This window comes from Bos mutus, chromosome 1 (genome assembly GCF_027580195.1).
Source record: "Bos mutus isolate GX-2022 chromosome 1, NWIPB_WYAK_1.1, whole genome shotgun sequence".
In the NCBI taxonomy this organism is placed as follows: Eukaryota; Metazoa; Chordata; class Mammalia; order Artiodactyla; family Bovidae; genus Bos; species Bos mutus.
Window position 1 is genome coordinate 94086294 of NC_091617.1, and position 26851 is coordinate 94113144.

At 41.6% G+C, this 26851-nt stretch overlaps 1 protein-coding gene across 3 annotated transcripts in view; it reads right to left on the bottom strand.

Annotated features, from left to right (window-relative positions):
* The window catches only part of FNDC3B (fibronectin type III domain containing 3B), a 359206-nt gene that overhangs the window by 66516 nt on the left and 265839 nt on the right, over positions 1-26851 (bottom strand). For all 3 annotated transcript variants that reach the window (XM_070373177.1, XM_070373162.1, XM_070373171.1), the window contains 4 exons: positions 26208-26267; positions 17908-18046; positions 14795-14848; positions 793-917 (listed from right to left, as the gene is read on the bottom strand). In XM_070373177.1, coding sequence (XP_070229278.1) covers positions 793-917; positions 14795-14848; positions 17908-18046; positions 26208-26267 — 378 coding nt within the window. The remainder of the gene's footprint in view (positions 1-792; positions 918-14794; positions 14849-17907; positions 18047-26207; positions 26268-26851) is intronic.

Below are 26851 nucleotides of genomic sequence, written 5' to 3' on the forward strand. Positions count from 1 at the left end.
CTGAAGCTGTAGAAGCCTTTATCATTATGACTGTTCAACTAGTGAACTCTAAAAATACAATGGCTATCATGGGTAGGGAAAGAGGGCTGAAAAGCTTGTGATCTTAACAAGTTCTTTAGGCTGAATAAAGGGTTGGGACCAATCATGTGCTGAACCTTTAAGAAGATTTTCAACAAGTAGTGATGAAAGAAAAAGATTTTTCCCTTAATCAACTGTTACCCAGGCAGTGCAACTGAAATATGGTCTTTTCAAGGTACTTTTAATCTACTGATGCTTCACCATAAACCTGTTCTCACCGTTCCCTAGCAGCTTGGAGGCAAGCCGTGAGTCCTACACAGTCCAGATTCTCTCCAGTCTTGTGAGTATCTGCCTGGGCTTGACAACAATGGATGGCCCAGCAACTCGTTCTTTGTATCAGGAAACACTCAGACATAATTGAAAAAAGCAACTGAACGAGTAGCTTGCTAAAGTGATGAAAGAAAAAGGCACAGCATCTGAAAAATAAAGTCCTCAGAGGATTCCCTTTCAAAATCTGTAGTTACCTTTCCCTTGATTCTCTGAGACCCCTAGTGGGCCTTTCTGCATTACAGCCTGCAAGGCTGCAAAGAGGACACAGTGGCATTTATCACCTCGGAAGGGGCCTTCTAGCCTCTGATTAGGATTCTCTTTTGGAAGATCTCCAGCTGGTGCAGTGTGGAGGCAGCAGGCGACCTCGCCTTTCAGCAACGTGAGAGGAGGACTCAGGGACACCACATAGAGGCTTAAAGGCATGAGGACTGGGAAACGCCATACCTGGTGCCAATGTCATTCCGAGCCGCCAGCCGGAACGTGTACCCCATGGCTGGACACAGCTTTGTCAACTTGCAGTGCTTCTGGCTCCCAAAGAAGCATTGTCTGAAACCACTGTTTCTTTTTCCCTAAAAGAAAACAAGAAACAATGCACATAAATTTAAAAAAAAAAAAATAAGAAAATGAAGGAGCATTTTGAATAACTGCTTAATTTTCTAGCTTGGATGAACAAAAACAATAGAAGGAAAGCACTCTACAATGAAATACCATCCTTAACACAAAGGCACTACAGACAATTCCGTTACTGAGACAGGTGGTATACCATACTTGTGGTATTTTCAAAGAGGACTTTGGTCAACAAAATAGAGAAGGCCCTTTTCAGGCACAGGGCAATGCTCAAGTTAAGGATCACAGTTTCTCAGATCTTCTTCACTTGGTCAAATAGCCCGACCTGGCCCATTATAGTGAGTCTGCGGCCTCACAGGATCACTAGCTTGGGAACTGCACAGTCTTCCCCAGGCGGCCCAGCACTCAAGGACTGATCTATGCAGCCCTGCAGGTCACAACTGTTCCTCCCTCCACCGTCACCACCCTGGTCTTCTCTCTCTTCTCCTGCTTTGTGGCAGCTCCCAAGCCCACACCTGTACATTCCAGTTGGTGAGCTGCTTGTATGCTCATCCCTAAAGGCTGGGCACATGCCTTTGACTAAATCTTGTCCACATCTGGTCTCAAAGCAGTGCTTTGGACAATCCGGGAGTTCTATCAAGGCTAGTAGTTGAGCTGAATGTCTGACAAAGACTTGGAACATCAGTTCAATTCATCTATGTGTATTACAACCATTCTTAAGTGTTTTATGAGGATGGAAACACATTTTTAATACATTCCTAGCCTTATACAATGCTTCAAATTCCTTAAAGTAAAAAGAAGACACTCCAGTGGGTCCTCTTAATAGATCTAAGAAGAAAAAAAAAAAAAAACTACTCTGTGCCATGCTCAGAGGCATGGAATACGCATATCAGCAGTTTTCTAGAATATTTCATACCCATAATTCACAGTTGTTTATCTATGTTCATGCAAAAGAAAATCACATGCTAATGCTGGATGAATCTCAGCATTTTAATCAGACAGCCAAGCCCAGGACTTTCAGGAATATGTCTGAAGCTCTCTATTATATAAAAGACAAAGAAAGCACATTTTTCTCCTAAGAAAATGTAGGCCTTTCCTTCCTTTAAATAGGTCTCCAAATGCTTACTACTTAAAAAAAAAATTCCAGGTGAAGTTTAATTCAAAATAAGCATACAACTAGCTTCAAGTATCACCAGGCTGAACAGATTAAAAATCACCACACCACAGTCATCCTCAAACTTTTCCCAGTCTCCCCTCCCAAGCAAGGTGGTACCCTTTCCAAGGAAGAGAGGAGAAGCCCTAACAGTTTTAAAGAGCCAAAGTTCATGTTATCAAGGGTTCAACATGCAGTCAGATACAATGATGAAAAATGGTAGGGGTGGGGTTGGACGAAGGGGGCAGTAAAGCATATGTTTTTCAGCTGCGACTTAGGCAAAGTCACTCCGGCTGGCAAATCATGCCCTTAGGCTTACTTTAACCTTGAGCATTAAGGTTGCTGCAGACAATTTATTCAAAGGAAAGCTGTTTATGCATATATTTGCATAATTACATCCAGTGTCTGATTACACTCTGTGCGCTGCACACCCTGGTATGTTCTGTATCCATTTCAGGCAGTAGCGTGATCCACCTTCTTTCCTCCTCTATTTCTGAGCTCAGAGTAAACAGTGCAAGAAAGGCACATCCTGCCACCACGGAAGCCTTCCAAACCCCAGGCTGGCTCCCCTTCAATGCCTCGTTTTTCCTATTCTTTGTTTGGTCTCCTTTGCCCATTTCTGGTGCTTAGAACTACAGCCAGTAAATAAAAGTCAGTCTGTTCCTTACCAGGTTGATTTGCTTTAATATGGCGGAAACCAGCCTGTGGTTTAAATGAGAAAAAAAGAGTGGGGAGGCATCAATGATGGGAACTAGACTTTTATTTTAAAGGGCCAGAGCACTGGGGCTCACTAAAGAACTGAGAGAGAGAGAGAGAGCCATTCTGTGACCTTTAGGAGGTTTTCCTACATTGCCAACATTTAAAAAAAAAAATTCTACTTCAGTATCAAGAACAATTACTAGATAAACTCCAGCTTGTTTAGGTAAATCATGCCAAATTTTATACCTTTCCCGATATCCTACTATGTGCATGAACCCCAAGAACACAGAGAATGACCCAGAGTTGGTAGAACTTTAGAATCAAGTTTTAGAAACAGTACTTGTAGAATATGAAGGGGTGAGAGTACAAATGTTTCACAGAGTTAAAAAGGTAAAGCTTACTGGTGAATTTTTAGAAGTTACTGAATATAAAACAAAAGAAAAAGAGGAGAGGAAGTAGGTTAAAATATTTCAAACAAGAGAAGTTCTTGAATAAAACAAAATACTCATGTATGACAAGGAGTTTAATATAAACGGGATACCTGGGAAGAAAGAAAATTAATATTCACAAGAGTCTCTGCAGTACAAAGGTAATCTACTGTTAAGAGGTAGGCCAGCGAAGATGGAGAACACTCCAGGCTCCCATGTGGGATGGCTCCTGAGTCACCCTAGTCTTCCATGGAAGACCATGCCAGGTTCTCTGATGGCTTTAGGCTTAGGCATCAGAATAAGTACACAGTCAAAGGTACAGGCGATGTGAAGAATCTGTTTGTAAACCAAGCATGACCCCAGGTTGCAAACAGCATTTATAAATTAAATATTATCCAGCTCTTCCTGTTGACAGAAATGGATAGGGTTTAAAAATATATATATATAATGTTTAGAAGATTAAAAGACTCAGAGAAATGGACAGGAGTGATAATGCAATTGTTTATCAGGAATTAAATATGTCCAAGCCACTGTGGCACAGAAGGCAATGGCACCCCACTCCAGTACTCTTGCCTGGAAAATCCCATGGACAGAAGAGCCTGGTATGCTGCAGTCGCAAAGAGTCGGACACGACTGAGCGACTTCACTTTCACTTTTCACTTTCATGCATTGGAGAAGGAAATGGCAACCCACTCCAGAATTCTTGCCTGGAGAATCCCAGGGACGGGGGAGCCTGGTGGGCTGCCGTCTATGGGGTCGCACAGAGTTGGACACGACTGAAGCGACTTAGCGGCAGCAGCAAGCCACTGTGGTTAGTGAAGTTTTACAAATAGTAAATCACAACTTCCATATTTGATAGGTAGCATGGCTCCAAATGATTGAGATATTATAATCTATATCATGTTCCCTCTTCTAATAAAATCTAATTTAAAGCACATAGGATTACTGAGACATAACAGCTGTACCTGGAAAGAACAACTTATATTTTAATAAGTTAAAGTTAGCTTCATGCAAACTTTCCTACAAAAACATGGTCCCAATGGAAATGGACAATCTCTCTCCACTGCAGGCCTGCTGTCTTCAATAATCTGGTCAAACATAGGCAGCAGAGACACCCGTGGCTGAGGCATTGCCCTGCTCAGCTACTGCTGCTAGGCCACGTGTGGGGTGTCACACAGAGGGGAGCTCAATAGGCCAAGGAGCCGGCTGCTCTACGAGCGAAAAGCTGAGACATGGATGGCCAGGAGCGTCCTGATTCTGCATGTTGGAAGATCATGGATGTGCATCACAGGACCAGTCAGGATCCAAATCTCTTTGAGACGAGCACTGGAGTGCCTCTTCTCCCAGGAAGGAAAGAAAACTTCACCCAATGAGAGCAGAGGTGACAGGAGGCTGGAAATCCACCCTGGAGGCTGGAAATTCGATCGTTCTGGCACAGATGTAGCCACCACACTACTGACCTCATTGGACATGAAGCCCCAGCGTGTTCTGGACTAACTCCCTACTGCCAGTGTCCACAAGCCAAAAAGAACAGATTTTCAGGGTTCCCTGACTTGTTTCCATTTCATAATCCTGGGCATGCCCAAATGCTTTTTCCTACCACGCACACTGAAGTTCACTCAAGGACGAGGTTAATCTTTACTAGAATGTGAAGAAATTTTGGAGTACAAACCAACTGTGTGTGAATAGACTTCAAGGTGCTCACCTTGGTGGGGAATGAGGCATCACAAACCCACACTGCTTCCTTTTACAGTTGAGTTCCTCTTCTCACTCCAATGAGTTTACAGTTCTCGCTAATATGCATCATCCTATACTCAGACCTAGCCTGCAAGGACCCACTCATAGTCCTGGGCCTTGAGACAAATGGAACTGTTTTCCACCCAGGGGGCTTGTCCTCCACTTCTGGTTAAAACTGCTCCCCAGAAAAGCAATCAATTTGCAGGCGGCTCAATCATGTACACAGCATGTATCAGATTAGTCTTTCCACAGTCCCAAGCTCCTGTTTGGCCTCCATCACCTCGTGTTACCAATGAACAGAAATACTTGGCATAGAATCTATATTCTAGACTCCACTGATCGGCTTAAGCTCCAGCCCCTCCAGGAGGCCTGGTCCCTGATGCCACTGAACTCAATTTACCAGAGTTCACCGGACCTAGTCTGGACATCTCATTGATCTGATCCTTGGTGAACAAGGGTCTCTTTTCAGTTCTCGATTCACAAAGTACGGGGCGGCAGGGGGTGGGGTGGGGTGGTCTGTGGATTATCTTGGAGGGCAGGTCCCAGCCATCCCACACTCAGAAAGCTCCACTCTGCTCATGTCTGTCCCACTCCATCCTCATTTTCACTCCCTTGGTAGAAGGGTCACACATTTGGTTACCAGTCCTAATAAAAATCAGAGTCCAGATGTTCTTTTAGGTCCTATAAAGTTCCCACTACATTCTGAAGAGTGCCAGCTTTCTGCCAGACTGTGAAAGGACCCAATCTCAGACCAGCAGGGGTGAGAGAAGGCAGTGTGGGGTCGTGTGAGACGTAACTCCTGTGGCTCCGCAGCAGACAGTGAGTCACCCTTGGAAGCAGTTTTCAAGATGAGTTAATATAAACTTCAGGGACAAAGATATCTTGAAATACTATTCCACTCTTTGAGATGAAATCTTGGGGTAAATTGTAAATAAAAGATTTAAAATGTTTAAGTAATATATTCTCTATTTTCTCACTTTATTTTCTGCCCTTTTACTATCTACTTAAGTATTTTTCTTTTTAATTAACAATTTAAAATTAGCTGTTAAATAAGATGATAAACAGATTAGTTTCTATGTTTATAAACTCCCTCAAAAAAGGAGGGGGGAGGGAACACTTTGCTGATCTCCTGTGAGTCATCCTAAGGAGGCCGACTCATGAAGTGTGACAGTAAGGCAGAGACACTAATTGGCAGGGATGCGGTTTTCCTCGTGGGTTCCTCCTCATCACCGAGGGAGCATCTTTTTAGTGAGAAAAGTCGGGTTTGTGCACCACCGAGTCACGCCCCGTCGGGCCAGGGGTCTGAGCCCCATCCCATTGCTGCATTTCTGGGGCACATCTGTCTGCCTTCTTCTCTTCCCAGAACACTCAGAGGAGAGCAGGGGCAGGAAAAGAGTTACGCTGTCCTTTCTAAGTCCACACCCTTTTAGGGCATAGTACCTAAAATACCGGCTTCCCTGGCGGCTCAGCGGTAAAGAATCTACCTGCAATGCAAGAGACATGGATTTGATCCCTGGTTCTGGAAGATCCCCTGGAGAAGGGCATGGCAACCCACTCCAGTATTCTTGCCTAGAGAATCCCCATGGACAGAGGAGCCTGGCAGGCTATCGTCAATGGGTTTGCAAAGCGTCGGACGTGACTGAAGCGACTGAGCACGTGCCTAAAACACTGTATGTGCTACACAAAGATAAAGGGGAAAAGATCAACAGATTAGGAGAGTCAGGAGAACCTATGTCACGTGGTGATGATTCTAAACATGTCCAAACATTCCTGATTCCCCAACAGAGAGGAGCAAAGCTTATGGCCCTTGAACATGGGTGGGCTTGTGACTCTCTTGTCATGACAGATGGAGTGGATATGAAGCTGTTGTGACTACTAAGGAGAGGCCTGAAAAGGCGATGACATTTCTGCCTTTTTACCAGAACATTCACTTTTGCAGTGCTGAGTCCCCTGAAGCTGCTGTGCTGTGAGAGAGCCTGAGACAAAGCCCACCTAAGCCAGCAGTGACCACCGGACTTGTGAAGAAGGATCCTGCCAGAAGGTTCCAACCCCAGCCAACAAGCCCTCCCCAGCTGAAGCTCCAGAAACTGGAATGCAGAGGAGCTAATTCTCCAGTGCCTTGTCCAAATTCCCAACCCTGAATCCATGAGAAAAGACAAGTGACTGGTTTAACGCACTGAGTTTTGAGGTAATTTGTTATGCAGTATTACACTTATCTATTTTGATGTCCATATATGTTTATAATATGAAGTTTTCTATAAACTTATAAATTCCTCCTGCACTATAAATATAAACAGCCAGGAAGTAAGGGAGCAGAAGCGAGTGTGCTTGTATACAGTCAATGTTCAACATCTGTCTGCATAAAGGACCCTCAAAGCCATCCAACAGAGTGAGGCTTCTTTGAATAGATTTTTAAAGTTGTTTCTGTAGAACCTAAAAAATGTAACAAGATTCCTAGATAATAAAGATCACCCAAAATTGTTAATCAATGGCAATGTAGTCACTTCATCTTAGAGTAACATCTTAGAGAATTAAAAAGTTTAATAATGCTATCTCCAGAGTTAAAGACAACCCTGGGGAATATTTTTATATTTAAATACAGATATGAAAAAGTCTTTGGGACACAGTTTAGGTATGGCATAGCCTAAAGCCTCAAGAGTGAGCAAAGTAAATAATCTATCAAAGGACATCCACATGCAATCACATCTCTACCTGTTTGATATCTGTTTACAACACACAATGGAAAAAAGCTCCAGTGAAGAAATCAATTTACAGATATGTCTGCCTATCCGAAAAGTGGTACCTAAGTATATAAAAAGTATTTGATTTATATCATACAACTAATTGTTAAAATCTGTCTAAATGTAGGTGTTAATTTGTAAAACTATGTAACTGGAAACAGATAAAAGTAGCTTTTCCAAATCTGTTTTCCTTCTTTATTAACTTAGTATCTTTATAAAGTGGCTCTGGTACTTGGGAAGAGGAATCCTTAAAATGGGTTCCCTGCTAAGGAATTTAACACAGTCATAACCAATTCTATTCATACAACTTACATATACTCCAACTATTTTAAGCCACAATATTTTCCTGCCAGGAGTGGTTCTGTAGACCATGGGGAATGTGGTTGCTCTGGCTAATGTTTCCAGTTCCCCTGGAGTGTACTAACAATCTAGGAAGCTGGTGTTTCTAACACTGCTACTAAAGTATTGACATATATACATTACCATGTATAACATAACTAGCTAGTGGGGAGCCTGGTGCTCTGTGATGACTAGAGGTGTGGGATGGGGTGGGAGGGAGGCTCAGGAAGGAGGGGTTTTATGTGTGTGTGTTTATATATATATATGTATACTTATAGCTGATTCATGCTGTTGTATGGAAGAAACCAACACAACATTGTAAAGCAATTATCCTCCAAGTAAAAATAAAGATAAAAAAAAAAAAACTTGGCTGACATTTTCAATTGCCTTCAAATTAATAGGTTGGAAATGATCCTTCCTGTTCCTCTTCCTGGCACAAGAAAATGAGAATGGCCAACAAGTGTGCTAGAATCCATGGTGAACCAGCAACCGTTATGTGACTTGTACTCCTCCTGATGTTTTCTTGATCTATTGACCTCCTTCTCTTACAGGTAACATGCATGTGGTTTTCAGGCGCCATGTGCTCATGGCCCATGGCTGCTGGATCCGGACATGGGCTGAGTGATTCTGGGCTGGGGACTCTCTGTAACAGCATAGTTCAATCTGTCAGAAACATCAATGATAAATCAAATAAAAAATTAGGCTGCACTGGCCAACTGAACTACTGCCAGGCTCAAAGATTTAGTCTGCTAGTACATCTATATTTAGAAGTTGTTCCAGTGCTGGCGGACCCTAGGCAACATCAAAGATAAATGTTGGCTTGAGAAATCAAAGCTCATAAGTGTTTAGCATAACCATATATAAGAAGGGCTTCAGAACAGGGAGGTGGGTGGATTCCAAAGTTCTTTATGCCAAACCTCACTCTCCCCTCAGTGATGCCTCTTTCACTTCACTGACCACTCTGGCACAGAGGAAATTTTCAAAGGTAAGAAAAGTGGGGAGTTTGTGGCTGCATGATACCAAATGAATACTGCAGGCATTTTATTCCCTGGCACACTAGTTTTTTATATTAGTGGGAGGGTCTTGACTTCCTAAAACAGCCAAGGATGATCCTCTGGTTCAAAACCAATAAATGCAATGTTCCTGTATAGCCCTCCAAATGTGGAGGTTCGCCAGATGTCGAGTGCTCTGATAAGATCGATGTGTTGAGACTGTCCCAAAGAGAAAGGAAAGGAGAAGCGAGTGGGTGATTTTAGAATAGGCTGCCTATACAAGAGACGAACCTAGGGATGGCTGGCTTCAGTTTACCACCTAACCAAGGCCCAGGTGGCCATCCTGTAGTTGGACACTAACAAACAGAACAAATGAGCTGATGACTTAGCGCTGAGGACACAGGTGATACAGCCTCAGCTGGAAGTTCTCCAGAGTCTGCTGCCCTAACACGTAACTCCCTCCTTTACACATGCGACACCTGGCAAGAAGCACGGAGAATCTGCTTCCGGTGTGCAGTCGTCTGAGGGGATGAGAGAGCTCCTTTTAACTCAGCTCTGCCTTTGATACCTACGGGCCTCTCCGAATTGCTAAATCCTTCCTTGCCTGGTTTCCTTCCATAGAAGCTGCAGTGAAGGAAGCTATTCCCCTGGCTCTCAGAAACTACCCTTGGATGTGGCAGTGAAGACTTGTGATGTGGCAAAACACTGTCTCTCTGCCAGCTCACTAATCTGGCTCTTATGTAAAAGATGCTTTCTGATGGACAAATGATAAAGGACTTACTCATTCTCACTCTCGAGAATGAGCAGAAGAGCTCATGGGCCTGGGCGAGTGGCACCCTCCCCTGATTTTCAGCCAGGCCTCGGTGATGGACTGGGGAGTGGACACTGGCCTTCCTGGCGTTCTCCACTGGAGCAGCAGGCTATGCGGCCGCGGGCAGCAGGGCTCCCAGAGACAGTGGCACTCGTGGCAAGGCTCTCTTCATCCATTCTGTAAGTCACTCTGCTGTCAGTGCTATGGTTCCTCCTGGAAAGGCTACTGTCTAACCAGAAACACCATGTGCAAATTCACTTATGGCAAGAAGCCTTTTGAAAGATTACTAATATTAACACCTAAGTTAAACAGGTACCTAAGAATTGATGCTTTTGAACTGCGGTATTGCAGAAGACTCTTCAGAGTCCCTTGGACAGCAAGGAGATCAAACCATTCAATCCTAAAGGAAGTCAACCCTGAATATTCACTGGAAGGGCTGATGACTGAAGCTGAAGCTCCAATACTTTGGCCACTTGATGTGAAGAACCGACTCATTGGAAAAGACCCCGATGCTGGGAAAGATTGAGGGCAGGAGGAGAAGCGGGTGACAGAGGATGAGATAATTGGATGGCATCACCAATTCAATGGACACAAGTCTGAACAAACTCCAGGAGATAGTGAAGGACAGCGAAGCTTGGCGTGCTACAGTTCATGGGATCACAAAGAGTCGGACATGACTTAGCAACTGAACAACAAGTTAAATAGGAATCTGATTAATAAATCAGAAACCAAGTACCTCCTTATGAGGCCAGCTCAGTCCCTAAATGATACGATGCATGGCTGGGGCCTGTGGCCTGCTCTGGGTTTCTGCAATGGGGCTGCTGAGCCCAGCCTGGCTGCTTTGTGGGTTCCCGGGGGCTTCTGGGCTCTACCTGCTGCTGGCCTTTTCTGTTCGATTTCAAAGTATCCCTTGATTTCTGCAGTATTTATTTCATTCGTGGTCTACTGTTTGACAGCTGTGTTCACTCAGTAGTCACCGGGAAACCCAGATATGACATGCCTGTTCGGATGCGCTGAGTCACATGGGAGGGAGAGATTCTTGAGAACACCACTAGTCACATTCCCACAAAGCTATTTTTCTAGTTCTCTCGAATATTCCCAACATGTCATGTCTGGAAGCAAAGCTAATGGCAAATTAACATCTATATATAGCATTGACATCCGTTTTTGTTTAGTTCAAACCAGAGCCATTAACCTCAGGGCTCCTGTTTAAATTTTTGACAGAAAAATGTTGTATTTCTTTCACACAATCCTTCTATAACTGTTGACTTTTCCTATCCCAGATCTGAATGTTAATGTGCTTAGGTGACATGAAATAATCATTACACAGCATCTGTCATTGCCCAAGTTATCTCATTCAATCTTAACCTACTTGTGAGATGACAGACACATTTTCAAATGGAGAAGCTGAGACCCGAGGGGTTAAATTATTTGTTTGACTAGCTTGAGACAAAGCAGAAACAATCCAGTTCTCCTTGGGTGAACGCCACACCACTGAACACATCAACATGAATCCATGCTACGTATTCACGAGATCTTAGGAGACCTGTGTGTGCACTGAGGAACTAGCTGCTAACAGCAACAGTTAGCATTTCTGTAAAGCAGAAGTTAAAACAACATCTAAGAGCAGAACTCACACTATAGTTCATCTGAGTCGTTCCAACAAAGGGAACGTGGCCAAGAAAGGCTACACCTTTCCAAGTTATGAAAACGGATCTATTTCAGGGGAAAATTGAAACCAATGGCTGTGACCAAAAAGCCAGTGACACCTGTGTTCCATTTTCAGCTGCTTATTACCATCTCATAGTTACAGTTACTTCCTGCGTTGATGGAAAAATTAAGAGGGTGTCTAGGCACAATTATTAATGGAGAAAAGTAGGCATGCAACACCCTCTTGCAGAACCATTAGTGAGTAACCTCCAGGTGAGTTCTTCGAGCAGTGATGTGACATTACTGACAATGAACTTAGGAGAGAGGACACGTCAGTCCCCGCCCCCCCGCCCCCCGTGCTTCATGGTTCTGTTTTCTGTTCCCCAATTAGGGTCACACCTGTCTTCAGAGACCAGCAGGCGGCTAGCTACTGATTGAGGTGGCTTTCCCCAAGGTCAACTCAGCACAGCATTCCCAGGGGTGGCACCCAGTGGCCTCTCTGCTACCGCTCTTTCATTCATGAAGGTCTTTTTCTAGAACCTGACAGCAGCACTTGAAGCCCTGTACTCTTGTTTGCTAACATCTTCAGAATTTTACACTGATTATTTTACTGGAATCGTGATTAAAAACTGAGTCAAAGAATAAAGTATTCTGGGAACTTTAGCCAGTGCTGATATGATAAAAATATGGGGACACCCAGACATCCATGGTGGCATGTATGTGGATGGGGTCACCTCACCTAAGCTGGGATTTTCAGACCAGGTGCTCCAGCAGGAAACGGGCAGGTGTGACTCCCGAACACAAGTTTCTTCGAGACTGAAGGACACCTGCTTGCCCTCAGGTGGGGATCTGCTCCTCTGCACACCCTACCTCCTTCCTGCCCATTAAGCTTGTTTCTACAGCCCCCTGGGTGCCAGAGAGGCCAGGGGTGTGTGGCTGGAAGAGGCAAACTCTGGCTCTGGAGAGGGCTGGGTGTGGGGGGAGTGACTCCAGCCTAAGGCTGCTCTGTTCTCCTGCCCCGATGCACCCCCCCACCAACTGCTGCGGTCTGGAAGGAGACCTGGTAGCAGCTGCACTTGGCTCAGAAACCACCAGCAGAAGCTTTCGGAGGGAGAGTCAGAGCCTTGTGCACTCACACTTCCTGCAGGTGAGACGGTGTGCTGTGTGTACACATTTGATTTTCTTCTTTGAAGAATTATTAAGCCACAGGTCATAAAAGGATTCCTGTGATGATCTATAGTCAATTAGCCTGAAATCTCCAGGAAAGCCCATCAGAGCTGACACTAGTAGAAATTCAAAGGTGGGAGGGTATATAAAGAGGAAAGGGAAAGAACTAGGAGGGAAGTGAGTACAGGATGGAAGGAGAGCAAGGAGGGAAAAGTGGGAGAAGGCCCCAGATAAACAACTTCACACTTTGTAGTCACTAGTTAAGAGTGGGTCCTACTGATTATAAATGGTCATTAGACAGAGCTTCTCCATTTCATCTGAGGCTGTAGTATATTCCTCCCAGAATCGTGCCAGGACACTTTCAATTCAAATTCGAAGGGAAGATAGCCAACGACTGAGTCACCATTACCATTTCCTGTAGCACCTGAGTTTTCCTTGGAGGTTTCCCATTCAAGCACTCCACTTCTCTGACCTTACTTAACTTATGAAGCCATGGTCCAAGGCAGAGAAGAGGAAAAACACAGGCGCACTCCACCCCCCACCCTCCCCCGACACAAGTGCTGTGCTCTGAGAAGGCATGTGAGAGGAAAAAAGCCTCCTTTCCCGAACCTCTATCTCCATGTAAAACCTCAACCACCAGGGCCATAGGGGATGGTTTCACCTTCCAATCAAGCCGCCTTAAAACGAAATCCATCTAATCTGTAAAATATACCAGTTAAGCCTGAGATTTCACCAATCTGTACATAGGAGCCATTCACAAGGATCCTAGAAACAATAGATCATTGTCTTTGGTAACTTGGAACTCTAGCTGTTCAGACGCAACCCAGATGGGAAAATATGCTTCTGCAAAAAGTGATAAAGAGCCCCCTCTCCACATCAAGATTTCATCATGAGAATTTCACCCGTTTTCATTTAACATTGGGTTAAAATATTTTTTTCTACTCTCGACAAGTTGACTTTTTGCCTAAGCTTGTGTGCTGAATTTTTCAGTGCCTTTAAAATTTAAGTCACAAAGACTAGTTAACTTGGATGGCACCCCAAATCCCACATTTCCTGTATTTCAAATCCTTAGTCCATTTGCTCTACCACAGAAAGCGAATAAAATGTGGGTAAATGAATGAACAGAATAAAGATTTAAAGGAATAGTATTGTTGCTTTTTAGAAAGAGAAGATTTCTGCATCCAATGTTTCCAGCCTGAGAGTCTGTGCAGTGTGAGTGAGGCTAGAAAAGCACCGGGTCACTGTTCAGCAGAGAGCGGCCTTGACTGTAAGAAGACTTCACCATGGATACTATACAAGGTCTCTGGCGAGACAGACACCAAAGGTGACACTGTTCTAGGATGGTCTAGCCGGTAGGGTGAACGCACGTGGGTAGGTGAGACCTTCAGTGCAGCCCACCCTCCATGCCCCAGTCCCAGACAGTATTCAACAGGGCAGAGTTAGCACACAGCACTGAAAGCAAAGACACAAACCAGGCTTCTCAGGCCACAGTGTGGTCTACCTGATGGAAACCACTGATTCAGGCTGACCCTTGGCAGTCAAGATAACAAAGAAGTCAGTTCCAAATACTCATTAAAGTGAAGTGAAAGTCCCTCAGTCATGTCCACCTCTTTGCGACCCCATGGAATTCTCCAGGCCAGAATACTGGAGTGGGTAGCCTTTCCCTTCTGCAGCGGATCTTCCCAACCCAGGGATTGAATCCAGGTCTCCCCCATTGCAGGTGGGTTCTTTACCAGCTGAGCCACCAGGGAAGCCACATGGGTAGCCTATCCTTTCTCCAGCAGATCTTCCTGACCCAGGAATAGAACTGGGGTCTCCTGCATTACAGGTAGATTCTATACCACCTGAGCTACCAGGGAAGCCCTTAAAATACTCATTAATGTCTGGCCAGATAGTAAGGCCTTCAGAGCAGTTAGACCCTGTCTTTTCTTTCTGTGGCATTTCTTGCAAACAAGCCAAGTAAATATATTTTAATGCACAATTCACTATATTTCAGTCATTTTCATTTTCCATAGTCAATAACTATTGGTTTAAATTTTTCTCTCCTTACGTTATTTTTTCCATGTGTTTAGCATATCTTCAAAAAAGAATAAAATGGCATTTGTTCAGCAGTTTCATTTTTGAAAGATGTTTTAGATGGATGAACATGAAAATATGATTACCTCATCCCACTCTAAAAGGTAGTTGGTGATTTTTGAACCATTGTCAATTGGTGCCTAAAAAAAAAGAAAAAAAGAGATTACAGAAAACTGTTTTACAGACAAAAGTTTTGAGCTCTCCACCTTGGTTCAAATCCACTGTCTGTACTAGTCCTAGGCTCTCCCCATAGCGCAACAACCCTCCGTATCACCTCCATTTCTTTGGTCAAACGTTTCCACAAACCAATTTTAACACAAGTCAACCAGTAGGGAGAGCCCTCACTATTAATAAATCATACCCCACAAACAGCCGAGCCTGCCTTGCCCACCACCCCTACCTCCACACCCACACGGTACCCTAGTTCCTTTGCAGATAAAACTTTTAAGAGGACCTTAAAAATTCAAGGATATAGGGAGAAAAATGCAGAGAAACAGGTACGACATGTTGGAATCTGATACGGTAAAGCTGACCCACCTATGTTTAAGAGTTCAGAGTCTATATTTTTGTAACTTTCCCCATATAGTTTTTGTTTGTTTTAAAGAGGTTAAGATTAGAAAGGCTTCTGTGGCATTAAGATTGGCCTTTTTTTAAAAAAATGAGAAAACCTGGGATCTCCTGGAGAGATTACTAGGGCAATTAGCCCTTAGCACATTAGCCAAAAGATGTTTCATCATTTGCTTTCCTCCTAAAAGCACAATACTGAGATCTCCCTCACTGAGAAAACAGGCTTTGGACAATGGGAAGAGGAGTAAAAGACTCTGGAGAAAAGACAGCTTTGTAAGGTCAGACCTGCCCACAGCAGGGGCTATACTGGGGTCCCTCACAGCACTAGTAAGACCACGTCTCCACGCACAAACACACCTGTACCTGGATTTTCCCAGGACAAGAGCCAGGGCTCCACAGACTGTGGTGAGCTGCCCCCAGCAAAAGGTAGCCGAGTCACCAGAACTACCCAAAGCCCAGCGTGCTTGGCTGTCACAGGTGGTCTAACAGAAGTGGCTCAGTATCAGTGCTTGGTTTCTTTTTCCAAGAATGCATGGGTGTTTTGAGGGATTGGGAGAGCATATGTAAATCCCTTACTAAACCGTCCTGGTCTTATACAGGAAGCACCCAAAGAACAATAGCTGTTGCTTCATTGTTCTTAATAATAAAACATCCAGGGCTCAGTAAATATGAGTTAATTAACAAACTCTTATCCCTCGCCTCTCCTTCCCTCTTTTCCTTCTTTCTTCTGAGTCCTAAAATCTGGGAGTTCCAGATTTTTTACTCCCACTCATTCACTCCAATTACAAATGAGTGTTGCATATTCTACTACACTGTAAGTTCAGGCTTTTGTGGGCTCAATTTGGGAGAAAACATAGGGATGTATTTAGAGTGTAAATAACGTACAAAATCAAAGCTTTAGCTGAGAACCCATTTCTCAGGTAAGGACTATATTTATGACGCTCATATATTCCTCTGTGATGCTCTGCCCCACCACTGAGTCTCTGATTCCTTGAGGGTGGGGACACAGACTCAGTATTTGTGCAGCCCTATGTCCTGGTGCTAACAAAGTGACATTAGAGGACCCCGAGCTCTCAGTGTCCCGATGGCTTCAAGGACAGGTGGGCAGCCAGCGCATGGTCCACCTGTCCTTGCACCCCCAGCTGGAGCTCCCAGCTGGAGTCCCTGGAGAACAGCAAACCTGTTCTAAGGACAAGAAAACTGAACTGAATCCAGAACTTTCAACTTTGCACATAACTGAATGGAACAAAAATATGCTTCTGATTTACAACTAAATAAAGGGAGAAAGAAAATGTGAAACATTTTCCTCCTAGTAAAAAACCTTTTTCTTGAAGTTGCTGGTCTGCCTGAGACCTGAATTACATCCAGGTTTTAAGCAGAATGTATGTATCAGTGATTCCCAACTTAAGGTTTGTAAGACCCCATGGTCCCTCTGGGAATCTTAAAGAAAATTATCTTATATTCTCCAAACAAAAATGGATTTTGATTCTTTCCTTAAGATGTATTTACATATGTATATGTGTAAATAATGAACACATTTTAAAGGGGATGTGTATGCTTCAAGAACTTAAACAGTGATGATCAGTTGGGTGTTAAAACTGGAAAGGTGGGGAATCACTGACCTGGACTATCCCTGGAAGCCAGGAAGGAAAATAAAATAGTTCAGATTCTACAACTTTGCCTTTGTCCAAATAACATGCTCAATGTTGACCACTGGCTACCAGAGGGGTCTATGGAAGTCCATGCTCTGTTGCTAACGACTACGCTCAACTGTTTTTAACAGCTCCCAGGATAAACTGGATCCTCTGGTCTAAGAACAAAAGGACAATGTATTTCTTCACCAATAACGCATCTCCCTAGTCATCCTATTTGCACATTTGTGTTCTTTCCCAGTACTATAAGTCTTTATTATCTCGACTTCTATTAATTTTACATTTTGAACTATATTTTAAAGTATAAGTAAGTACATAGAAATAATCGCTATAGAGATTGATACCAGTCTATTTTCTTACAAATACACAACTGTGACTGGTAAGTTAATAATACACTTTAAGGGGCTCTCTTTCTCAAGAGTTATTGGTAGCCCAAAAGTTGTATTTCATGAAAACTACTACATAATTTGGATGTTAAAAAATAATTAGTAATCCTAACTGATATAAGGTCTAACTGGCAAAAATTTAATGAAACCTTAATGTAGTTTAGAACACTAAACATTCTAGGCAGATTTAAGTATTAGACATTTCAGAGTCACCACTGAAAGAAGCCAATAGACCATAAATCTACTTTAGCTCTAAATCTTTCTTCACAAAATTTTTATTCAAGTCTTCAAATGTCTGTTGAATTAAACTATTAGAAAGTGATGACATTTAGGTATCTTAAGTATTTTTACCACTTGTAAAGAATTGCTCATGACCCTAAGAGACACCCCTGCAAAGAAAGCTAAAACTTGATTTCACAGTTCTCTCTCTCATTCTTTTGCCCAATTTTTACAGAGATGGTAACTTTTGATATTACAATAATTTGTTTCACAGTCAAAATGCAGAAAATGCCAACACCAAAGTGGAATATTGCTAAATAAATGTTTCAAACAGCCACAGACTTCAGAATGTTCTCGACACGCTGCATTACCCACCTTCCACTGCAAGGTTAGTGAACTTTTGCTCCTGTGTGCCAGCTTAGGTGGGAAGGGACACTCAGGCGCACAGCTGTGGGTGGTGAAGCTAACCGGCTCAGAGCAGGAACCCTTTACGGAATTGTACATAGCGTATACCCTGGAAACGGAAACACACACACAGTCAGTGGCAGAGGCCTATCACACCAGACTGGGGTGTTAATCTCAGCTTTGCCCCAGGGTTTCCCTATAGGAACAGAATTTATGGAATACACACTGTGACCCTTATTCTTATTTGCTAGTCTTGTTCTGACCTGACATGGTCACCATTTTCAGGGGAAAATAATTCCAGCAGGCCACGTGCCTCAGTGCATTCTCTCCTCCCTCTAGTTGTCAGAACCACCCAGCCTCCTTTAAGACAGGCAGAGTCTACAGACCCGAAAAGAATATGCTAAATAAGGACATATCCTTATTCCCCGAAATGGTCTCCAAATATATATTCTAAAATCCATCAAGGCCCTCTCTGGTTGACTTTCTCTGGAATAAGGCTAGAGGCGCAGTTAAGGGTTGGGTGGAAGGAAACAAGAAATGGTGGGGACAGTCCACAACCTGAGAGAGAGAGGTGGAAATACAAACAATAAGGTAGATACCATCTTTGAACTGTTTATCATCTTGCAGATATTTCAATAGAAATATGGACATTTCACACAGAAACAGGCTTGCTTCTGCCAAGTGCATCTTTCTTTAATTCAATAACAACATTGTTCAGGTACACTTTATCCATGTGAACATCTAACTCTTACACCTGGAGTCAAGATTAAAAATGTGCACTCTGAACATTAAAATGCCTGGCTCAACACTCGACATATGGACCTGATTTCTCAGAGAAGCTGTGAAGAAAAGGCATGTAACACACTATTATAAAACGACACTCCTTGCAAATAGCGTAAAATAGGATTATGTTGATTTTTATCATCTTCCTTTCTACTTAACCTTTTTTTAAAAAAAATATTGGGGATTAAAAAAAAAAAAGCTTGAAAACATACTCTTTCAAAAAGACAACAAAGAAACCCGTGCTGCCAAAAAAGATGCATGAATTAAGCTATTCAGAATTGGTAAATACATCAAGCCCTTAGTCCTTAACAATTCTTTGTGAGGTGCCATTAAAGACAGAAGAACACTCAGACTGGAGAAGTGAAGTAAACTTCCCAAAGCTACACAGCTGGAAAGTTGGATCAACTGTACTCAGTCATGGAGATCTAACTGCTATCCTGTATTCCCCAATGTCCTGACTCATCCTGCAATTATGTTTTTCTAAACACCCACAATCCACTTCCCCTCACTCTGCTCAATGAATAAACAACAGCTAAAGATAACATTATGGAAAATAGGAGCTACCTAGGTATATGATTTTTAAAATCCTTTCTTCTCAAAGTCCACCACAAAAATTTTACAAAGGCCATACAAGTCAAAAGTACTAACAGACATGCCTCCCTTCCATTCTAAAAGGTAAAACACATATTTACTGGCTATTTGACTTGTTTGCCTTAGGGGAGCATACCATGACACGTGATCCAAACAAAAGATGCTTTATCGTTAGGTTCACCCAACCTGATGAAAGAAATGCTCCTTTTTGCATTCTCTGTAAATAGGCAAATGATAATAGAAAATGGAATGGCAGATTTGGCAGGATCATTTCCGTGCATCAGGACAGGCTTGTTGGGAGTAAGTTGCTTAAAATGAATCACAGAATGTTCCAGACATGGGCAGGGTTCCAGCTTGAACTTTAATAGATCAGTTGAATTCTCCCGCTGATCACTCATGGGTTTTATTTGGCCCAAAATATGTGTCGGGGGAAGGAAGACAGATAGTGTTAAAATATTACCTCCACCTATGAATTAAAGGACATTGGCAACGACCACCAGAAAAGAGATGAGCAGACATCACGCACTCCTAAGGAGAGATCATGCCACTATCTACAAAATCCCTGCCAGAAAAACGGACCCTGTATCTGTTTAAGCCTCTTCACTGCTTTATAGGAAATGTGGAAAGAACACCATTAAGCAACACTACAGGGATGCAATCAGCCTAATTCACAATGTGGAAAATTCTACAGACAGAATTTTATTTATTATTTCAACAAATAATTGCAAGAAGAGAAAAAAGGATGGAGGGAAAACCTATAGCTTAAGAAAAATTTAAGAGCTATCAGCCAAACATAATATGCAGACCATGTCTGAATTCCAATTACAACAAACTGAAGAAACAAAACCTTCATTTTTAGGACAGTTGAGGAAATGGGAACAGTCTCTGGACTTTAAAGACATTAAGGAATTTACAATTTTTGTTTGTTGGATGGGCGTAGGGTGTGTGATGATGGTAATGTGGTTCACAGGTGAAAGAGTATGTCTGGACTTTACTTCAAAATAACTGTTGGGGGAGTGGGCTGGTGAAGGCACCAAGGAAATAAAAAGTTGGGTGGTGGGCTTATGAGAGTTCATTAGTCCACTTTGACTACTGAAATCTTCAGAAATAAAAAGTCAAAAATTAAGCCAATGTTGGAAAAAATGGAGATCTCATTTTAAAAAGTGAATCTCTGGCTTCTCTTGAAAAGTGTAAGTTCTAACAACACTGAGCTGCAGAGCTGAATGACAGACACTGAATTATTTTGATTTATTTATTTATGGCTGCGGTGGGTCTGGGTTGCTGTGCATGGGCTTTCTCTAGCTTCAGCCAGTGGGAGCTTCTCTCCAGTTGTGGTACACCAGCTTCTCATTGGGGTGGCTTCTTCTGTTGCTGAACACAGACTCTAGTGCCTGGGTTTCACTGGCTGTGGTACATAGACTCCAAGGGCTCTAGAACACAGGCCCAGTAGCTGTGGCGCAAGGGCTTAGTTGCCCTGCAGTGTGTGGGACCTTCCCAGACCAAGGATCAAACCCATGTCCCCTGCAATGGCAGGCAGGTTCTTAACCACTGGACCAAAGTCCAAAATGATAAAAAATAAATGAAATTGAGAGCAGCTCCTCTATAGATGGGGCAGGCGCTGTCCAGTTCAGAGTCCCTATCACTCCCTACTGTCTACCTGGCACTGAGATGGCTTTTTAGCTGCCTTTTACCCAATCCTCTTTACCCACTTTCATTACCAGAAGACATCTCATGCTGTGGTCAGTAGGCACTTGCTTATGAGTTCAGACTGTACTCGGGGAGACCAAGTCCTAAACATCCACAAGCACATTCAGCACCAGAACTCCACGTGGGTAACAGGGCAGGGGAAAGGAGGGCAGGGACGGGCCTGCCGAGAACCGGCAGACCACAGGTAGTTACATGGGAAGACCTGGACTCAGTCCTAAGTTCATTCTCTGTTTGTAATGAGATTCTTGGAGTCCCAAATCCATACTCAGGCTAGCGAAACACGAATAAAGGAGGCACTGACAGCCAGACTGGGAGGATGACAGCAGAATGAAGGGACCTGATAAAAATCTGAGGTAGGTAAGGAGGCACAGTTGTGTGGGCCGCCAGGAGTTATTCCCCTTGTCTTTACACTCAGAGAATATCACAGTTTGTCTAAATGAGGAGTCAGTGCTCTGCACTGATAAAAATCTGTCTGCAAAGGAAACAAGATCCATTTTATGTGGCATTTTATAAATGCGATGCACACAGGATCTAAAACTTGACATGATTATCTAAGTGCCTTATGATTACATCTATCAATTCAAATGGTTTAATGAATAGATAGCAACTAATTGCAATAATTACCAGCTCCATTTTTACCAGCAACTTTCACAGAAAAGTCTCGGGAAATGGCATTACATTTTCAAGAATGCTGCAGTAATGTTTCTCACATGACGGTGTGTTTTGTCTACTAACGACCATGTGATAGGAGGATCTGTGGAGTTGGACCAAAGTCTTAGGTTAAATATATCAGCAAACAATTCAGTTCTTTAAGCATTTATACTAGCAGAAAGGAGGACACTTTTCTAATTAATCTTGTGCTGGGTTTTTACATTTGCTTCAGTTTAAATACTAAGTGCTTATGAAACAGGTGCTCCAAGAATTTCAGAAATTTGCCTCCAACTTCCTCCGGCACATCTGTAACATACTAGGAGCCACAATTTCTAGTCAATAACACCTATTTCATAACCCTACTCTGAGCTAGTCAAGCCCATATTTTTGGAAACGTTTCATCACATAATTTTTCTGGGAAATGTTATTACATGATATCATCTCTGGGCAACTTCTTTGCCAAATTGTTTATGCCAGTGACTGGAAAACAGCTTCACATTTTGTCATGAAATTGCTATCAATTCCATCACTCAAATTTTTGATTATCCTATCATTTATAAAAATATAAATTCTTGACTTCCACAGTAAAATGATGGCTTCAATGTCAGTACTAATTATAAAACTACCAATTAAAAAAGGGATATACTTTTCTTTGTATATGTGTAAATAAATGAATATATAAATGTTTTTGATTATAAAAGTTACAAACTTATGCATAAGTATTATAAAATAGAATGTGGCTTATTTATGTGTATATATGTACTAGATTTTTCTTATTCCTTTTTATTCCTCAACATACACACACACATATACACATACACACACACGGGAAATTTTGCACTGGTGGTGTTATACAATACATAACACAATGCCTTATATGGAAGCACTGAATAAATACACTTTGACAATAACAAATTGACTTCTTTTAAACCAAAATAAGCAATTTGTGTAAGAACTGGGTAATTAAAGTGATGACTTTAATAAAAATAACTCAGGACTTAAAGTGATGACTTTAATAAAAATAACTCAGGACTCAGCACCTAGATTTTTTAAATCAACATAATAGAGGAATTATTGAGGAATTACTTTCCTCAATCACTAGGAGAAAAAAAAAGTGGTTGAATATGTGGAGTAATGACACAAAAATACAAAGCAAAAACTGAGGGAAAAAACCTTTAAAGCCTGGAATGTCTCAGGATACAATTTTCAACGTGGAATTTGGTGTGGAGGGCATGGCAAGTGCCAGTCTAAACAGCCACAGACACATGATCTATAGCACAGTCTCAAAGATGCCACTGGTCTCTTAATAAATTATTCCCAATAACAGTGAGGTGACGGCAAGTAGAAGTCAAGAGCGACTCTTGCCTGGAGACTGATGCCAAGCCCCACACAGCTCAATGACAGAGCTCCACGACCGAGAGACTGCTACTCTGGAAGTTCAATGTGCTATCCATTGCTCCACTGAGCCATGACAGCCACTTTAAAAAATGGTTGTGTATCTGGCTGATGAACTCAGACAATATTCACTAACAGGAGGGAGGAAAAAGTTGGAAAAGAACTCACAGAGATAACAAGCAACGTGAAGGGGATGGGATCAGAGTAGCAAAATCAGAAGCAACAAAAAAAGGAGCCCCAGGTGAGACGTTGGTACCTGAGAAAGAAACTCGTCACTCTACGGAAGAGTTATCTGGACAGAGATTTCTGTCGGCCCTTGTCAAAATGTTTACTATTAAGAACTGGAAGAGGAATACAGTTGGCTCAGTGCTGCTAAAAGAAGCATCCTTGTTTTCATCATCAGCACGCCACACTTCCTCCAAGGCAACACTCTCTAAATTGGTAATGTACAAATAAATAAAAATGGCAACAAATATAATGGCTCATTTTGCAGCTATATAGTAATGGAATTCTTTTGGAGTTTCTGTTGTGGAAAAGTGAGGAAATGTTTCCACACAGCCTTTGAGGCCTTATAGGTGACTATTAAATTTAAAATTATATTTGAGGCCACCATGTTGATAAAAACTTACATTTTTGGAACCAAGATTCTGAGAATGTTACTATTACATCATAAAAAGAGATTTTGTTCCTTTTTTCAGCAACAATTATGATACATCTTTATCTCAATAAAATAGTGAGTGGTATGGTCAAACTATAGATAGGTTCAAAGAACCTGAATCACAAAGTCCTTTTTATTTTTAGAACAACTTAGGAACAATAAAACAAAAACAACATCTGCACATGTTACAGGTTTATAATAGATTTGCACATATATATCATTTGCTCTCACGCCATCTTTCTGAGGCTGATATCATTATCCTCATTTTATGAATGAGAAAACATGGTCATTGAAGTTTACATGGCTTGCCTAATCACACACCTACAGTAAGTGACTGAGCCATTAACTCCATATTCGAAGCTCTGTCTACAGTGTCATCAAGCTGCCTCTGAACACAATCCAGGGCAGAGGAAACTGACTCTAAGCAGGGGTTGAGAGTCTTCTCTAGTTTGAAAAATTAAAGGCTGTACAGTATAAGGAAAGAGAAGGAATGGTCCACACAGCCAGATCAAAGTGACTACAATTTGGACTGTATATACTTTTCTTAGTCAAGAATTTTTTAAAATTCTAGAAGAGATTATGACCAAAGAGAGGGAGAATTTTCCATCTCTCTGGCCAATACAGTGCTAGGCTAAATAATAGTTGGTGGTGCCTTAGGCTGTATATGTGTGGTGTCACATATGTGTCAAATATGTCACTAAGGTGGGATCCTTGATGTGTCAGGAGGAAGTCTGGGTCCAAGGCCTGGGAGGTAACCACCTCATGCTTCTATTTCTTTGGGGGATTCCATTAATTACTCCTTTTATCTGCCCAGAAGTTGAAGGTGTTCAAAAGTCATGTAAGAAGAATTCATGTGTAAGTAAACTCTAAAGTTTACCCTTTGTAAGAGGGGTTTAAAAGAAACTAAGGGAAACAAGAGACAGGATAGTAAATAAAGGGCAGACTGTGACATTTAAATCTTTTCAAAAAAGATTTAAATGGATGAGCAGAAAATTAATAAAGTAAACCTTCAGTAAAACAATGGCAGTGAACATTAAAAGACAGAGAAAAAAAGAAACACATGTTAACAATGTCTCATGGAAAACATTTACATGACTCCCTATATGGTGCTGCATTTTCTGTTGTTTTTTGTTGTTAAATCCACCATTTGAAAGAATGGTTAAACTATTATCATCTCTGCTTCACAAGTTACACAAATCTTTTTGTTTTTAGATGGTGTGAAAAGTTCAATATGTTTGGGCTAAAGTTAACTGACTCAAAAGGGAAAAGATGGTTGCCATAGAGTTCATCTGAACAGTGCGGTAGCTAAGCAGATTACACTTTATGACTGAATGTAAAAACCATTTATGACTGAATGAAAATACTCTTTCATGTATTGCTTTAAACACAGCTTTAAACACTTGTGCAGCTAATAAGATATTACTACCTGAACACACCCCAACTTGCCCTACTTTTGTTACCGAGAAAATTTTGGCATGGATTCTCTGTGATTGACCAAAGTTGAAACAGTCAATTCACGGTAGAACAAGACTAGAATTCAAGCCTACTGATAATTAACATAATGCTCTTCCTACTAGGCTATGCCGCCTCTACACCACCACCACAGAACATGTTGTGTGAACTAACCATTGTAAAGTATAACAAAGGATGCTTGCAATTTTATTACATCATCTTGATATACACATGCACAATTGAAGAAAGGAGAGAGAATTTGTTGTTGTTCACCAGGTTAGATAAAATAAGAATTTCTGGATAAATTAAAAATTATACAAAATGAAAGTTTTAATGAAAACTTAAAAGATATTATGGATCACATTCAGATTAAGAAATCTGCCTGTTCGCAAATTGATATATCTTTGGATAATCAGATGAGCTCTGATACTTTTCTCTTTGCAGGTTGGTGGTTGGCTGGGTTTCTTCCTAAAATTAGCAGGCCCTGCCTTCCAGAGCAGTCATGGAAGAGATTGAAAAAAAATCACAGAAGAGATTTCAGACTACAAACCAAACTATGTGAGTTGCTTTGGCAAACTGCATTAGCTCTTGTTAGAGATAATTTTCATATTTGCATTACTAGACTTCAAATTCAAAACCTATTGCCTTTTATGGTCCAAACTTGAAACATGAAAAGGACTTTATTTAGTCATTCGTGCTGAACATATGGTTTGCATGGAAGGTCTATAATGAAATAACTGATAGAAAATATCATACATTAAGCCACATGTTCCAATAGATCTTAGAAGAATATGTGAAATAAAAGTTACTTTATAAAAATAATTTTAAAATTCTGTTCAGGGTATCATCTACTTTTCTATGACCAGAAGCACTTCTGTGGACTCCCAATCTTGATGCCAGAAAGTGTAGGGCACTGAGGAATGGCCAATGAGCAAAGGTGCTGAAACTTTTAGCTAGGCAAGTGCTGTTAACCAAATACTTTTAAAAAGGAGCAAACCATTTATTTTAGCAATCCGAGGTCCCCAATACTCACCTCACATGATAATCGGTTGCTGGCCTAAGATCTTTCAGGTTACATTCTAATTCTTCTCCACTGCAAAGAAAAATCACATATTAGTCGACAACACCAGTTTCAAAAATAAAACAGGTTTTGGATTTGGGTCTCATAGTCATGTACAAACAACAATTCAAGAATTATTATGTCTACTTCCACCATAAATCAGAAATAAACTTTCCTATTTGGCATTATCATTTTTTCTGGACTAGCAAATTAGATTCCTTTAAATCATGTCATTCAGGATCTGGAAAATGGTAAGGTTAACTTACAAATAAAATTCCAAAATATCTTATCACTTCTTCAAAGTAATTACATAAAAGTAAGTAAAGAAGCAAGCAAACTGAATAGACAGATACACAGATAAATGTGTACATAACAGTACCAACTGTCAACTGAAGGGGACTCTCAGACTCAGCCTGGAGAGAACCCCAACCATCTCAACTTCTCAGCTTTCTTCAAGAAATCTAATCTGTTTCCCTCACATATCAATATTAATAAACAGCTCTCTTATAGATACATTCCAATAAATGGTTCTCTTACACAAAATAAAACCACTTATTTGACCAGAAACTGCAAATGAACCTTGACTTAATCATGAGGAAACAACTAACATAAAATAT